The 15,389-nt window shown below is 42.4% G+C and overlaps 1 protein-coding gene across 1 annotated transcript in view; it reads right to left on the reverse strand.

Annotated features, from left to right (window-relative positions):
- The window catches only part of dgkh (diacylglycerol kinase, eta), a 74,121-nt gene that overhangs the window by 31,644 nt on the left and 27,088 nt on the right, over nt 1-15,389 (reverse strand). The window contains exons 5-6 of the mRNA XM_078262651.1: nt 7,960-8,064; nt 5,689-5,821 (exon numbers count right to left, since the gene is read on the reverse strand). Coding sequence (XP_078118777.1) covers nt 5,689-5,821; nt 7,960-8,064 — 238 coding nt within the window. The remainder of the gene's footprint in view (nt 1-5,688; nt 5,822-7,959; nt 8,065-15,389) is intronic.

Consider the following 15,389-nt stretch of genomic DNA (forward strand, 5'->3'; position numbering starts at 1 on the left):
ACACAAAAAGTCCACACACATATCAGATGATCAATGTAGTTAACATTACTCAGCAGCTTCATACTGTAGCACTACATTAGATGGATGCAGACTAAAACATGAATTGTACTGCACTAAATGTTCCCAGGTTCTTTCAAAGTTTACAGGTTTCTATAGTTTTATTGCTGAAAAACACTGGACATTGATGCATGATTCAGAAACAGACACGCCCCGCAAAGTACAGTGTTCTAATGAATCAAGCCCTAATGAGATGTCAGTGGGCGTAATTACTAACCTCCCTGAGCCTGTTCTGCACTTACATATCTGACAGATAGAAAGAAGCAAAGCGCGAGGACTTAGCTCCATGTCACAGGTCTCAGTCCATTTATCTGCAACCAGCAAAAGGAAGCCTACAGCCAGGCTAAGAAAGACCTAAACCGTGGACAGGATGATCCAGCTCCATATTAAAAAGCTTCCTGCTATACTTTCTCTGTACCGTACATGCTCTGGTGCTGACAGTGACTCGCATAATGCACCTACATGCGTGTGCTTCTGTAGTATTAGTCACTTTTGCTGTGTGCAAAGCAGGAAAATAAGGACAAAGCAGACCACATGACCAATATTGTATAAACAAACATTATTCTTAATAGTAACATACACACATTCTTAACCCATCCTTCTATTAGGAGCAGTGGACAGCTATTTACACAGCATCCACCTTGGGGTCCAGCCGTACATCAGTTGGTAAATAGAGGCGTTAAAATGAATCGTTGACCTGGACCTGGACGATTCTGCATCGATGCAGTGACAGACCATAATCGATTATTGCCTACTGATGTTACTTGTTGATTTTCTGGTCGCTGCTTTTTTATTTCTGCCTTTTGTCAAACTCCTCTATATTCAGAAAGTGTCTTTTTTTAAGAGCAGATACAATAAAAAAAGGGGAGTTCATACACAGCGGGGGAAAATAAGTATTGAACGCGTCAACATTTTTCTCAGTAAAGATATTTCTGATGGGGCTATCGGCATGAAATTATCACCAGATGTCAGTAACATCCCAAGTAATCCACTCATAGAAATATCAAAATAAATAAGTCCATAAATTAGGTTGTGTGTAATGAAGTGAAACGACACAGGGAAAAAGTATTGATTGCTGAAATTGATTTAATACTTAGTAGAAAAGCCTTTGTTGGTAATGACAGCTTCAAGACGCCAACTGTATGAAGAAACTAGTCGCACACATTGCTCAGCTGTGATTTTTGCCCATTCTTCCACACAAACTGTCTTCAAATCTTGAAGGTTCCGGGGCCATCTTCTATGAACTCTGATCTTCAGTTCTTTCCAGAGGTTTTCAATTGGATTCAAGTCGGGTGATTGACTGGGACATTAACATTTTATTTCTCTGAAGCCAATTTAGAGTTTCCTTGGCTGTGTGTTTGGGATCATTGTCTTGCTGAAATGTCCACCCTCGTTTCATCTTCAGCATCCTGGTGGATGGCAGCAGATTGTTATCAAGAATGTCACGGTACATTTCTCCATTCATCCTTCCGTCAATTATATGAAGTCTGCCACACCATAATGCTCCCACCTCCAAACTTCACTGTTGGTATGGTGTTTTTAGGGTGATGTGCATTGCCATTTCTCCTCCAAACATGGTATATGCTGTGACATAAAGAGTTCCATTTTGGTCTCATCTGACCAGATTATATTCTCCCAGTATGTCATTGGCTTGTCCAGATGTTGTGCAGCAAACTTTAAGCGAGCTTCCACATGTCTTTTCTTGAGTAGTGGTGTGTTGCGTGGTATGCGTGCATAGAGGCCATGGCGGTTGAGTGCACTGCTAATTGTTTTCTTTGAAACAACTGTACCTGCTTCTTCCAGGTCTTTCTGAAGATCTCCGCGAGTGGTCCTTGGTTCTTCGACAACTCTTCTAAGTATTCGATGGACTCCTCTGTCAGAAATCTTGCGAGCAGCACCTGGTCGTGGCTGGTTAATGGTGAAATGATGTTCTTTCCACTTCCGGATAATGGCCCCAACAGTGCTCACTGGAACTTTCAGAAGTTTAGATATTTGTCTTTAACCAGTGCCATCCGTATGTTTTTCTACAACAAGCTTGCGAAGGTCTTGGGACAGCTCTTCGCTTTTACCCATCATGAAATGCTTCTTGAGTGACACCTTGGTAATGAGAAACCTTTTTATAGGCCATCAATTAGGACTAACCAGGCTGATATTAATTTATGCTAATAGGGTGCAGGATTGCTTCCTAAATACTGACAGATTTCAGCTGGTTTATTGGCTTCCCGTGCCTTTTTACACCCCTTTTTCTTCATTATCATTCCACATTATCACACATAACTTTTGTCATGGACATACATGTTTTGATTTCTTTGTATCAGTGGATTACTTGTGTTGTTACTGACATCTGGTAAAAATGTCATTCCAATAACCCCTTCGGAAATATAATTACTGGGAAAAATGTTGACGCGTTCAATACTTATTTTCCCCGCTGGTATATCTGACTTGTTTGAATTTGTTGATTAAAAAACAAACATGTGTAGCAATATATAATAATATTGAGGAGGTGATGCACCGTGATATCGAATTGATTGGAATCGTTGACAGGATAATCGTAATCGAATCGAAGCGTGAGACCAGTGGAGATTCACACCCCTACTTTTAAAAACGTTACTGTCTGTCCACCTGCCAAGGTTCACTCAGTATGAGAAGCCAGGAGATGCACTTACACGTTTCGCACATTTTACTTTAATGTATTTAATGCAGGTTGTTCTGAATAAGAAACACAAGAGTGAAATGTAACTAGAGCATGAATATATCCTTTGAAGACTGGGCAGGGCAGGCAGATGGAGACGGCTCTCGCCTTTTTCTCCATTAAGCATGAGGCACTTAGCAGACTCATGAATAATGTCTGCACTCCGCTCTGGGGAACTTTGCTTCTAGCCACCCCACCAATACTCACACAAACACAATCTTGTCAATAGGAAGATATATACAAACTAAGTCAGAGTCATATCCGGGAGCAACAATTGATGTTTCAATCTAGTTGACCGCTAAATGCTGTTAGGGAGCATTAGCAGAACATTAAGAGGATTCAGAGGACATGATACCACTGCCTGTTAATGGCCCGGCCATACTCGCAGCATTCACAAACCAGACTGGAGGGAAACATTGTGTGTAGGTGAGTAAGTGTTTGTGTGAGGATGAAATAGAGACAGAAGAGTGTGCGTGTGTGTGTGTGTGTGTGTGTGTGTGTGTGTGTGTGTGTGTGTGTGTGTGTGTGTGTGTGTGTGTGTGTCTAGGTAGCACAAATCAATCCCCACCGAGCGTCCTGCGCAGGAAATCGAAGAGAAATTTGAGCCGCGTTGATTGCTGTGAAACTGTTTGGCTGGGTGCTCTCGATGTTTCATAGAGACGCTCTCTAGCTCTCTTCTGTTTTTTTTTTGTTTTTTTCCTCTTCTCTCCTTCTTTCTACCATCGTCACATAGCCTACTGTGTCTCATTCTCATGGGCGTCATCCCTTTCTCACTGTCTCTCATGTGCCGGAGTCAGTAGGCTCTTAATTGGGTTGTACTGAACAACTTCTGTGATCAATGTGGATCTATAAGACCGAATCACTGTGACGTTGACTTGCGCTAACACAAAAAAATCACTTCTGTTGTGAACCGGCCAGGAACAGTACTTGGGCAGCAACATAGGCTAATTTCTGCCGAATAATGCAAGCACAACTTAACACTCATCCCTGCCGAAAATTCCACTCACCTCACGGGCAGCGAGGATATGCTGTGTACGTGTGGAGCAGGATGGAGCCGATTTAGATCACAAGAGTTAGATGCAGCTTTAATGACTCTCCATCTCTCTCTATGTCTTTTTCTTGCTGCTCTGGATATGAGAGGGCATCATTGTTGAGGATAATGAGCGCTGAGTGGAGAGGCTCTTACTGCCTTCGCACATACACAGCAAACCAAGCACACCCGCACACGCCCTGAGCCGCGTGCACACAAACACATGCATGCACTCACAGGGGAACGCCAGCAAAATTAGAAGGAGAGGGTATGCAGATGGTGCTCATCAAGGTGTGCTGCCTGTCACTGACTCTTTACACCAGCTAAAAGAAAGCTAAAAAAAAACAATAGTGTCAACCTCCCATGCCGACCCCGTTCCTCTTAACACCCCACTTCAGTGTTCTTTCACAGATGAGGTGAGGAGATGTGGCGTCATTCACAGGATCCGTTATGGATAAATGGAGATATGCGAGAAGTGAAATCCAAAATAGCGTGAGTCTGACATAAAAGCATATGGATAGAGAGGCGCTGTAACAGCATTAATAGCAATTCACCACTCGCTCTTCTCACTCCCTCTACTGCAAGCCAACAGTTTGATGGGCATCCAACACGGAGGATGTCAAAGACTCTGGCTGCGGTATATCCAATCTACTCCCACTTGGACGGACATTTGAACAAAGAATGTTGTCACTTCAATGACTCACACGTCCTTACGCAACATAAGCTTTTACCTTCCTATAGACCTGCCAACTTCCAGGCTTGCAGTTCCAAATTATCTGCAATGCTACAGTAAGTCAGAGCGTATGATGTTTATCCATGAGCCAGTAATGAGATGTAGAAATGAGTGAGAGCTGCTTCAAAAGGCCAAGTATAGAGCCCAACCATGTGGTTCTGGAAGTCAAAAATCACTTTCATTTTCTCCATAAGGATTTTGATTTTCAGTCATATTGTTTAAACCATCCAAGGTAGACCGACCACGAACTACGAGGTTGTGAAACGAAGGTGTATGCTTTCGTAGAAGCCACAAGTCTGTATGAAATCAACCTTGTTTTTAAGAAAAACATCTTTTATTTGAGATTCCATGGTGAAGTACTACACTACCCACAATCCTAAGCCAAGCGTAACAGCAACTTCTCTGATTGACGGACCTCGCTGTTACCATGGAAATGTTAACCGCGCTCATGAACCCACAAATGTCTAGCGAGCGGCTACCACTGAAATCTATGATCGTTTATATACATGGTACCTTTTCGTTTTTCAGTTTTCAAAATGTTCTTTCACGTCGAATGGTCATGATTCATCTCGAAGCTGGTTGGCTTGGTTCCTGGCTTAAAACTCTTTATATAAGCATTTTCTGAAACGTCAATGGAGCAACTGAATGGAAAGAAAATCACTTCCGGGAAACCAGAGCTGTTTAAAAAGTGGGCGATGTATACGTGTATACTTGTCTAAAAAAACAATTCAGCAGTGTTTGACAGTAAGACCTCCTGCACACTGGCTGCGTGGCGTGAGCGTGTCAGCTGCGTGGCATGTCCGTTTTTATTTCGGCTCCCATGTTAACAGGTTAGAGCTTGCGCACTGCCTGCATGACACGCACGTCTCAGGCGTGGCTTGAGCCGCGCCAAAAAACGTGTGCATGCTAGAAATAGGACCGACGCCTATTATTCACGCGACACGCAAGCCTTGTTGGAAGCGTTTCCAGGCAAAATATGACATGAATACGTTTAATAAATGACATTTTGATGTTTGAAAGTCTCGAGGTTTTACATGTGTACAGACAAGGCTAGCAGCAGCAGCGCCGCGTCAGACACGTTTCTGGTGTGCAAAGACATAGAAAACGCCACGCAGCCGCCACGCAGCCAGTGTGCAGGAGGCCTAAGCATTTGTAGTGTCTGTGTGTGCTACCTACCTTCGCAGGAGAGGCCGTGAGACGTGACCCCAGACAAGCTGTCTTTGCAGACGTTGCAAAAGGTGGGCCGTGCGTGGGAGCAGGCGTACCAGTTGTGCATCCCTGAGAAATGTTCCACATTAAACTGTGCAGTCTGGCAAAGGAGAGGTTAAAACAGGTTGGCAGCACTGGGATGACAGTCACAGAAAGTAAAATATACAATGACATATATTAATCTTTATTTCTAGAGCACTTGTCAAAATCCAATGTTTTTAAAATACAAATAAAGATATTGGATGTATAAAAAGCTGTACAGTGTAGCTAAGAATAGTAAACATTTTTTTATAATCTACTGTATCTCACTGCACGTTAAGGTTACTGGCTGTTTTCATTATTATTGCAAGCAGAAAAATCATTTGCATAAAAAATGAGAACAAACAGATAGGGGCTGGGCGATATGACGATATACTCCATAATGTCAAACTATATAAAATTGTCTGTTGTATATATTGTTCTACATTGTTTCAATCGCAAAAACAGCGGCTGAACTGCATTACGGCAATATTTACGTCATTTGGACGTCGCTTTAGGGTCCGATCCTTGCATGATATGTTCATTTTGCACTAAAGTTCTTAATAAAAAGGAGAAAACTAAAAAGTATATATATAATATAGACTATTTATTTTATCGAATGACCAGAAAACATGCTATATCGTGATATATTTCATTATGGAGATATGAAATGATAGCAAATGATATCTTAAAAGAAGCTGTTGGCCATATCGCCCAGCCCCAAAACAGATCTAAACATCTGTCCACCTGTTTCTAGCAGCAGACACAAAATCAACACCTTTGCACATTCAGTCCATGCATTCCTTGTGTGTTTACTTTCCCCTCAGGTAAGCTGCTCTATAGAAGCCTTGTGACGACACTAGCTGGATAACTGGATGGCACACAGCGGGACTCCATAGGAGGAACCCTCTGCTAGCTGACAGTTATTAGTATGACTCTGCTACTCCGGGATTAAAAAAAAACGTGACACCTGGTCAGGAATAGTGGACCCTTCTCTACACGTTAGTGTATGGAGAGTGTCCACTGTGGAGGCCAAGCTACACTGACTGTACTGTACACGTGTGGGAGTTGCGTCTGCAGTAGTTGGCGCAGCCCTGCATACACTTTGTGTTTCATAAGTAGAATTTTACTCTAACAGGTGCTAATAAAGTGGGAAGCTCAGGTTCTTACAGTGCAACATAAGAGCACACAGTAATTAAATGCTAGTTGTGTTGACTTCTTGGCAGGGGTGTGTGTGTGTGTGTGTGTGTGTGTGGGTGTGTGTGTGTTTGTGTGCGCACACGTGTGGTGTGTTAGCTCTGGGGGTGCTGCTGCATTGCAGTGCAGTACGGGGGCGAGGGATGGGGTCTTATATAAGATTTCCCTCCCAAATCAAAGGCATTAAGATGCAGTACTGCTGTTTTCCTGCACTCCCTTTCTCCGGTCACTATCAGCACATCACACAGATTTAGATCCCTAAATATTATACACAGCTACTGTCTGTTTGATGGCACACACATGGACAGTAACCTTTTATGTTTCTGATTCTATCAGAAATACTGTCCTGCGTAACAAGGACGAGCATTAAAAATGAGTGTAAGTGACTGGGCAGTGGACAGCTCCCCGTTGGGTTTATCAAGTGAGTCATAAGGGGTAAAAGAATTCGGGCTGTTGCAGAATCAGAAATGTGGTTTGTGACGGTGAGCACGTGTCTGTTTTTTTGTGTATACATGTACACAACACACAGGTTTGATGTTCTTTCCTGTAGAGTCTCACACCTGTGACTGTGCATGTGCATCCACGCGTGCCTATGCGTGTGTACGCTGGTGCTGTGGGGCTCTGAATCTGAACATAGAGTGCTTTGCTTCTGCATAAACAACTTCTTGGATCCCCGGTTGCCTTCAGTGTGCCGCACAACATGCAACTCTTATTCCCGCTACTCTTTACACACACACACACACACACACACACACACACACACACACACACACACACACACACACACACACACACACACACATCTGGGCTCATCACTAGTCTCCGTACATTTTCTTAGTAATAATACACTGACTAACATCACTGTCAGAATCTCTGAAAGCGGATACGCCTAACACAGATCTATTGTTCCGGCAGTACTATCTCTCTCTCTCTCTTCCATCTCCTCGTCCCCTCCCCGCCACACTCACACGCACACGCACACGCACACTCACAGATCTGTTGATTCAGAAAAGGGCTTCTTACCTCGTAATGCTCTCTGGACTGGACGGACTTCAGCGAACTGATCCAGTCCTCCATCTCTTTCCGGTTTTCGGCACAGAGGATGAGCCTACGGAACGGAGTGATCACCTGCAGGGAGAGTGAGGAATGCGTGCACGGGTGAGAGAGTGAGACAGATACTGTAGCTGAAAAGAAAGAGAGATCAATTTCACCAGTGCTTTCCTCCTCAGCCTGCGGTGCCACTGAGAGGAGAGAGCGATCGGCTCGCTCTTTAAAGGGAGAGAAAGGATGAGAAGCCCCCTCCCTCTGTCTCTCTCGATATCTCTCTCTGTCTCTCTCTCTCTCTATCCCTCTCCCTCTCTCTCATTAACTTGAGCTAACTCACCCCCTAACACCTTCTTCAGTTAGTCTTTTCCTTCGCTCCAGCTTTTTTTTTCTCTCTCTCATCCTTATCTTCCTCTCACTCTTAGCTCTTCATGTTGCTTTGAGGCAGATATGTGCTGACAAGCGAAGCGCCTCAGTAAAGGCTAAGAGCCTCTCTCCCCCACTGCCTCCCCCTCTCCTGTCCTCTCACTCTCCCTCTCCCTGTGAGTGTGTGTGTATGTGTGTTTAAGGACAGTCTCCCTGTAGATAACCTTACAGACATACAGCACCCTTTCAACACCCCATCACTTATTTATGCTCCCTCAGCTCTTCTTTCTCTCCATCTCTTTCAAACTCAACGCGTCCTTATGTTATCTCTGCCCACTTAAGAGGGGAGTGAGGCTGGATACAAGCACTGTGTAGAAACACAAACACACGCGCACACACACACATACACATCAATAATGATGTACTAGCAGTTACGCCGGCAACAGATTATTTTCATTGTCGATTCATTTATAACGATTATTTTCTCGATTAGGTGTTTGGTCTATAAAATGTCAGAAAATTGTGAAAAATGTCGATCACAGTTTTCCAAAGCCCGAGATGACGTCCTCAAATGTCTTGTTTTGTCCCCAACTCAAAGATATTCAGTTTACTGTCACAGAGGAGAGAAGAAACTAGAACATGTTCACATTTAACAAGCTGACATCAGAGAATTTCTTCTTTTCTTATTAAACAAATGACTCAAACCGATGCATCGATTATCAAAATAGTTGGCGATTCATTCAATAGTAGACAACTAATGGATTCATCTTTGCAGCTCTACTAGCAGTGATGCTTCTTTGAATGCCACTTCTGATTAATGCCAGTGCAGGTTACCAAAACACTTAAACACAGACAACACAACAAAAAGCTTCTCTAAAGTGAACTTATCCGAATATTTAAATTTACTGCAATATTCTTTCACTGCCATCACTGAAGTGTTCTCTGGCACGGCCCCTACACCTGCCAGTCATCTGCAATCAGCACACATATATTGAAAAATGTTGGGCTGTAAACGGGTTCGGGCTTTTAAAAGGCTGTCAATCAAAATGTACTTGTCGGTCCGCACTTTTAAGGTCTGATTAATTCAATTCAATTCAATTGTATTTATAGTATCAAATCATAACAAGAGTTATCTCGAGACACTTTACAGATAGAGGAGGTCTAGACCACACTCTATAATTTACAAAGCCCCAACAATTCCAGTAATTCCCTCAAGAGCAAGCATTAGCAGTCGCTATTGCGACAGTGGCGAGGAAAAACTCCCTTTAAGGAAGAAACCTCAGACAGACCCAGGCTCTTGGCAAGCGGTGTCTGTCGGTGCCAGTTGGGGGTGTGATGGACAGTGGCAACAATGGTAGCCGTAGTAGTTCATGTCATAGTAGGGCACAGCAGGGTGTTACGGGGTGTAATGTGGCACAATAGAGCATGGGTGGATGCAGTGGACGCGGCAGGACGCAGCCGGACACTGCAGGGAATCGCAGAGCGTAGCAGGGTGTAGCAGGTCCATAGCGACAGCTGCACCCAAGACCCAGGTCTTGGTGCCACCCTAATCCGAGGCGATGTTCTGGGTGAAGAAGAAACATAAGGACTCCGGGGAGTAAACTCCCCAGAGCTAGGTAAGTAACAAGCATTTCTGGGAGAAGGATGCACACAAAAGGAAAAATGGAAAGAGAAAAATAAATAATTAAAAGATTGATCAACAATAAAAAATAATCGTTAGTTGCAACCCTACCTTGTGCCATTAATGGTTGTACGCTCCAGCTCTAGGCACTTTGCTAGGCCCCTGCATCTAGTTACTAGCTAGCTTGTTTGTTGCCTGCCTGTTCTCCTAAAAGTCCACCAAGCCCAACAGCTCACTACTTGGGGATTTCCCTCTGCAAAGCCTCCCTCTTCCTAACATCCCCACTCTGCAGCCCAAACTCCTGCCTGCCACCATCTCATCATTCCTGCCTGTTACACAATGAAAGACTTGTTTATCTTCTTACCAGCTCATCCATTGTCCGCATTTGGGTTCTGCCTCAGATTGGTGACAGTTTGTATTATCCGCGCCATTACCAAGGACCCACAAAGTCTCTAAGTCGCAGTTTCAACATTTTTTGCTGCAGTTTCATAAAACAGTGCCTCAGATTTTACACCTGCTTTTCCCAGATATGCAACGTTTTAGATGGCCCTTCTGTAAATATATTAAGTAAGTAACTAAGTAAGTAACACTTTATTTATATAGCAAAACACGCAGTTACAAAGTGCTTCACATACATGCGCAATACATATGAGGAAATAAATAAGAATAAACAAAATACTAATTAAATTTAAAATACAGCATAAAGGCAACATGGTATCATGACTTTGCGTAAACATACACGCCACTTTCCTAAAGCCAAGTGACGTGTCATCTGTACGCATTTTTAGCTATACGCGTGTATGTATGTCTACGCTGTATACAGCGGAGGGCAGTCTGCAACGTCACAGCGTAAACATACACGCCACTTTCTAAAGCCACGTGGCATGTTATTGTTGGGTTTTAGGAAACGAAAACGTCACACGCGGGTTGGGATTAGGAAAAGAAGAACGGGGTTGGGTTTAGGAAAAGAACAAACCACACGCGGGACACGATCCCCGGTCTCCTGGGTGAAAGTCCTGTGTTTTAACCATCCTCCACCCCAACCAACCTCCCTATGTGGATTTTTGCCCTTTCATACAACTCGCTACAGCATCAATTCACACACAATCGCAAGGTAATGTATCAAGTCAATGGAGGTCAAACCGCGTTCATAAACCGCTAAAAAGCGAGTATGCGTCTTGATAACACGCCAAAAATGGCATACGAATTGGCGTGTCATACATACGCCACTTCATGAGATCAGTCTGATAAAGGGTGGGGGGGTTAGCCCTTTACACGAAGGCTAGTGTAGAACGGTGGGTTTGGAAAATACGCTTATATACTGTATATATACTGTGTATGTATGTATATATATATATATATATATATATATATACATATACATATATATATATATATATATATATATATATATATATATACATGAAATACATTTCTGACAGTAATTTAGGATTGGCTGAAACCTTTGGAGGGTAATGGTCTGTTTATTGTCAGTATCACTGTGTCTTACTCTCGCACAAAGTGCGCACAAAGTGCTCATTGATTTTTCGACACGCCATTTCAGAACCAACCATTCACCATCATTTGAAGCCATACATTCAGCCGCTGGGGAGCTTCATTCTATTCTTGAATTACATCCTTTTTGGAAAGAATTGGATAAATGTGTAACTGTGCAATCCACACATCCTGGAGACTAAACACACGTCCATTAGTCAAAGAAAAATGGAGTGAAACAGTGACAACAGTGAAGGACATTGTATTCTCCTTACCGTGATTAATTCTGTGACAAAGTAAATCAATTGTTCAAAGGGAGTTTTCACTCTCATCATCCCTCCCGCTCTCCCTCTCTCTCTCTCCCTCTCCCGCTCTCTCTCTCTCTCTCTATGTTCTGCCTGTTTAGACTAACAGCGCCTGAGGATCCTACAAGGTGTGGAAAACAGCAGGTGTACAACAAACCCCAGTGCACGTGTGTGTAGGCTAATGTGCATGAGTGTACATGTATGTTGGGCTTTTAAGATACATCGGCTGTAAAAACTGCTTTTCTTCTCTGCGTGACGGCTACAGTTGCAGGCTATTGTTGCCATTTGGTTTAACAGCTGTGTGTTGCCAACAGACAAATCTCTGGTAGAACAGGATATGTACATTATTAACTAAAGTACTGTAGATGTAAGAAACATATTGCATCTGAACTACAAAACTAAATGTCTTGCATGTTAAAACCGAAGTGTCACCTTTGTGAAAGTTTAGTTTTCAACACAGTTTTATAAATGGGATGTGTGCAACAGCTTCTTCCGAGGTTAGCGGCACTTTTGAGACGTTTTGCAAGTGCGAGGATCGCAAACTGGGTCAAAGTTTATAAAAAAATTAAACACATTAAAGCATTCTGAAAATTTGCTTTGTAATCACCAGCATATTGATTGTGACGATTCCACTGAAATGAACTGTCTTGGTCCAAACTTTTGGTGGTTACAAATTTTGGTGTAACCATCAGGCTCTTGGTTTTGTGAATGAAATGACGCCGGCTGTCCCTCAGCTTCAGCTCTCTGTGTGTTGTCGTTCTTAAAATCCCTTCTCTTCGGGAAACAACAACCTTCGAGCTAGCAAGCTACACGCTGAAAATGGCAAGTCTTGGGGAAAAAAATGGTTGGCTTGGTTCTTTCGGGGAATGATTGTAAAGATTTACAAAGAATGTGTTTACGGCATTTCCTCTCTAACTGGGACTTTTTGGGACTGATTGGGGGGAATTTCTGTGGACCAAGTCCACACAGTGATAGACTGGTAAGTGACGTCTAACCATGTATCAAGCTAATTTAAATAGCTTACGTTACTGTATTGTGTGAACAGTTAACCTCATTTAATATTGTATGTGGCGTTTTCTTTTGCGGTGTGCAAATGTTCCACCGAAACAAAGTTCCTTCCTGAAAGAAATGCATAGAACGCAGAGCGTTTTTTTCTCCTATCCCAGAATGCATCTAGCCTGGCTCCGCCCTCCTACATACTTCCACTCAATTTTCATTTTCCCTCAGTACACCGTCTGGGTTTGCGGTATATTCTTGGGTTTTCTCCAGCCAATCTTTACCGGTCCAATCAGCGAACAGAGGGAGTGGCTGAGAACGTTGACGTTGAGGTCGTGCTCTAGTTTGAGTTGTAGTTCTGTAATGGCGGCGGAGAAAGATGCGAGCGAAGCCATTCGGTCCGTTGTGGCAACGCTGCCGAATATCCAGAAGTTAAAGCCCGAGCAAGAACAATCTTTGCTGAGATGTGTTGGTGGCCATGATGTTGTGGCCCTCCTCACCACGGGCTTCGGGAAAAGTTTGATTTTCCAGCTCGCTCCGTTAGTGGTGAAGGAGTTAGCTAAGGCCAACGCTAGCGATGCTAAGCCGACGTCACAACCAAACGTTAGCGATTGGTTATGGCAGATCCAGAGTGGCTCTGGGCAGATCCAATAGTTTTAAACTTTAACAGAGTACCCGCCTTCAAGGAAGTTAACACTTGTCAATGGAGAGTGGCCAGACTCTCTGTATAAATGAAATGTACCAGAGTCTGGTAGGACCTGGCTAGAATGCATCTGTGGCGTAGCCAGACTTTACTCCACAGAGCTGTGGAGATAGGTCTGGTATTCACGGGACTACTGTTTATTTTACTGTTTCAAAAGCAAGAAAATGACACCGAAAAATTTACATTTCCAACATGAGAGTCTGCTTGCTGTCTAACTTTCCCTCCTCTTCATAACCTTCCTCTGGTTATAGCTTGGGCAGCGGACAGAGGTGTCTCTGTGGGAATCCCTCTGGGAACAACGCTGACCAACAGTTTTGCTGAATACTTAATTGAGGCAGCATTTTTTTTCATACAATGAATAGAGCTTCCACTGATCATAGTTAGGTAAAAATGTAACATTTACCAAGTCACGCTGACATTTCTGAGGGGGCCCAACATTCCTAACTGCCCATGCATTATAACCTCAGATGAGGCTAATAAGATGCTGCTAAAGTATTTTAGCAAAAGTGTTCTAATGGGGCTGCTCGATTATAGCAAATATCATAATTTGTTTTTTAACACGATTACTCATAGACTCTTTTTGAACTTTAATAAAACAAATGTGTCTTTTTAACAGTAGAATCTCTTTAGATTTAAATATAATTCAACTGAAAAAAGAAGAAAAAAATGATAATATGTAAATATATGTATACATTTACATAAATATTTAAAAAATAATATATTAGATCAAAATAAATACTTCCACAACCTACTGAAAACTCCTAAACATATATTTCACATTTTTGTCAAACTATATTCATCATATTCCAGTCAGTAACTCTGCAAAAATGGGATTTATTTGTAACACAAGACAAAACGATTGAATCATTGTGATTATGTTGGGTTTTTTTTATTATTATTTTTGGTAGCCAAAATCGTAATTAAAAAAATGTCATGAATCGCTTAGTCTATATCCTTGACGTTCCACTTCTGGGATTGTAACGGTGCCGCAAGAAAATCCCCTTTCTTTGTGTTGGCGTTCTAACCTCCGGTTGATTTGTGAGGACTATGGTTAACTGCTCCTCAGATCTCTGCAGGGTAAATCCAGACAGCTAGCTAGACTATCTGTCCAATCTGAGTTTTCTCTCGCACGACTATTTTACAGCATGGAACCACCATACAGTTTACGTACTGTATTTGTAGCACTCAAAAACTGTCAATTGCAGAAAATTGGCACTGGAGATACTGCTGTTTACTTATTATTTTTTAATTATTACATTTTTTTTATTAATTAGTTAATATTATTATAAGTTTGTTAAAATATTTTTCTGTATGGTCTGGGCATCTTGAGCTTGACGTAACAAACCCTTGACAACCAGTTCCCCAATTAATGACCTTAATCACTGTTATAATCAATCTGTCCCGAGACTTCTAATCAATACGTCGTTATGCCTGAGGGCTGAACACAAAAAAAGGACACAATAGAAATCATGTCATCTCTCCGTAAGCTATGCTTGTGTGGGTGAACAGTGTGTGGGTGTTTTGTGTGTGTGATTATTGTCCTTTCCTTACCATCCCTTGATTTTAAAGCTAATCACATTAGCATTATTCCTCCTTTTCTTGAGTAAGTGGAGACAACAACTCCAAAATTACGGTAAGTGAGTCGCGGGAAAGTGTCCTGTGTGTGTGTGTGTGTGTGTGTGTGTGTGTGTGTGTGTGTGTGTGTTTGCAGTACATGTTCAACTCTCAACCAATCAGCTGTTTACAATCTTTCAGCATGCACAACAAGAGTAAATCTTTAGCTCTCCCTCTGTTTCTCCCTCTCTTCTTTTGGTTACTCTCTCTTCAGAGAATTGCATGCTTGTTTATGTTTTTTGCAACTGATGATTATTTTCGTTGTCGATTAATCTGTTTGGTCTATATAATGTCAGAAAATGGTTAAAAA

This window comes from Sander vitreus, chromosome 11 (assembly GCF_031162955.1).
Source record: "Sander vitreus isolate 19-12246 chromosome 11, sanVit1, whole genome shotgun sequence".
Lineage (NCBI taxonomy): Eukaryota > Metazoa > Chordata > Actinopteri > Perciformes > Percidae > Sander > Sander vitreus.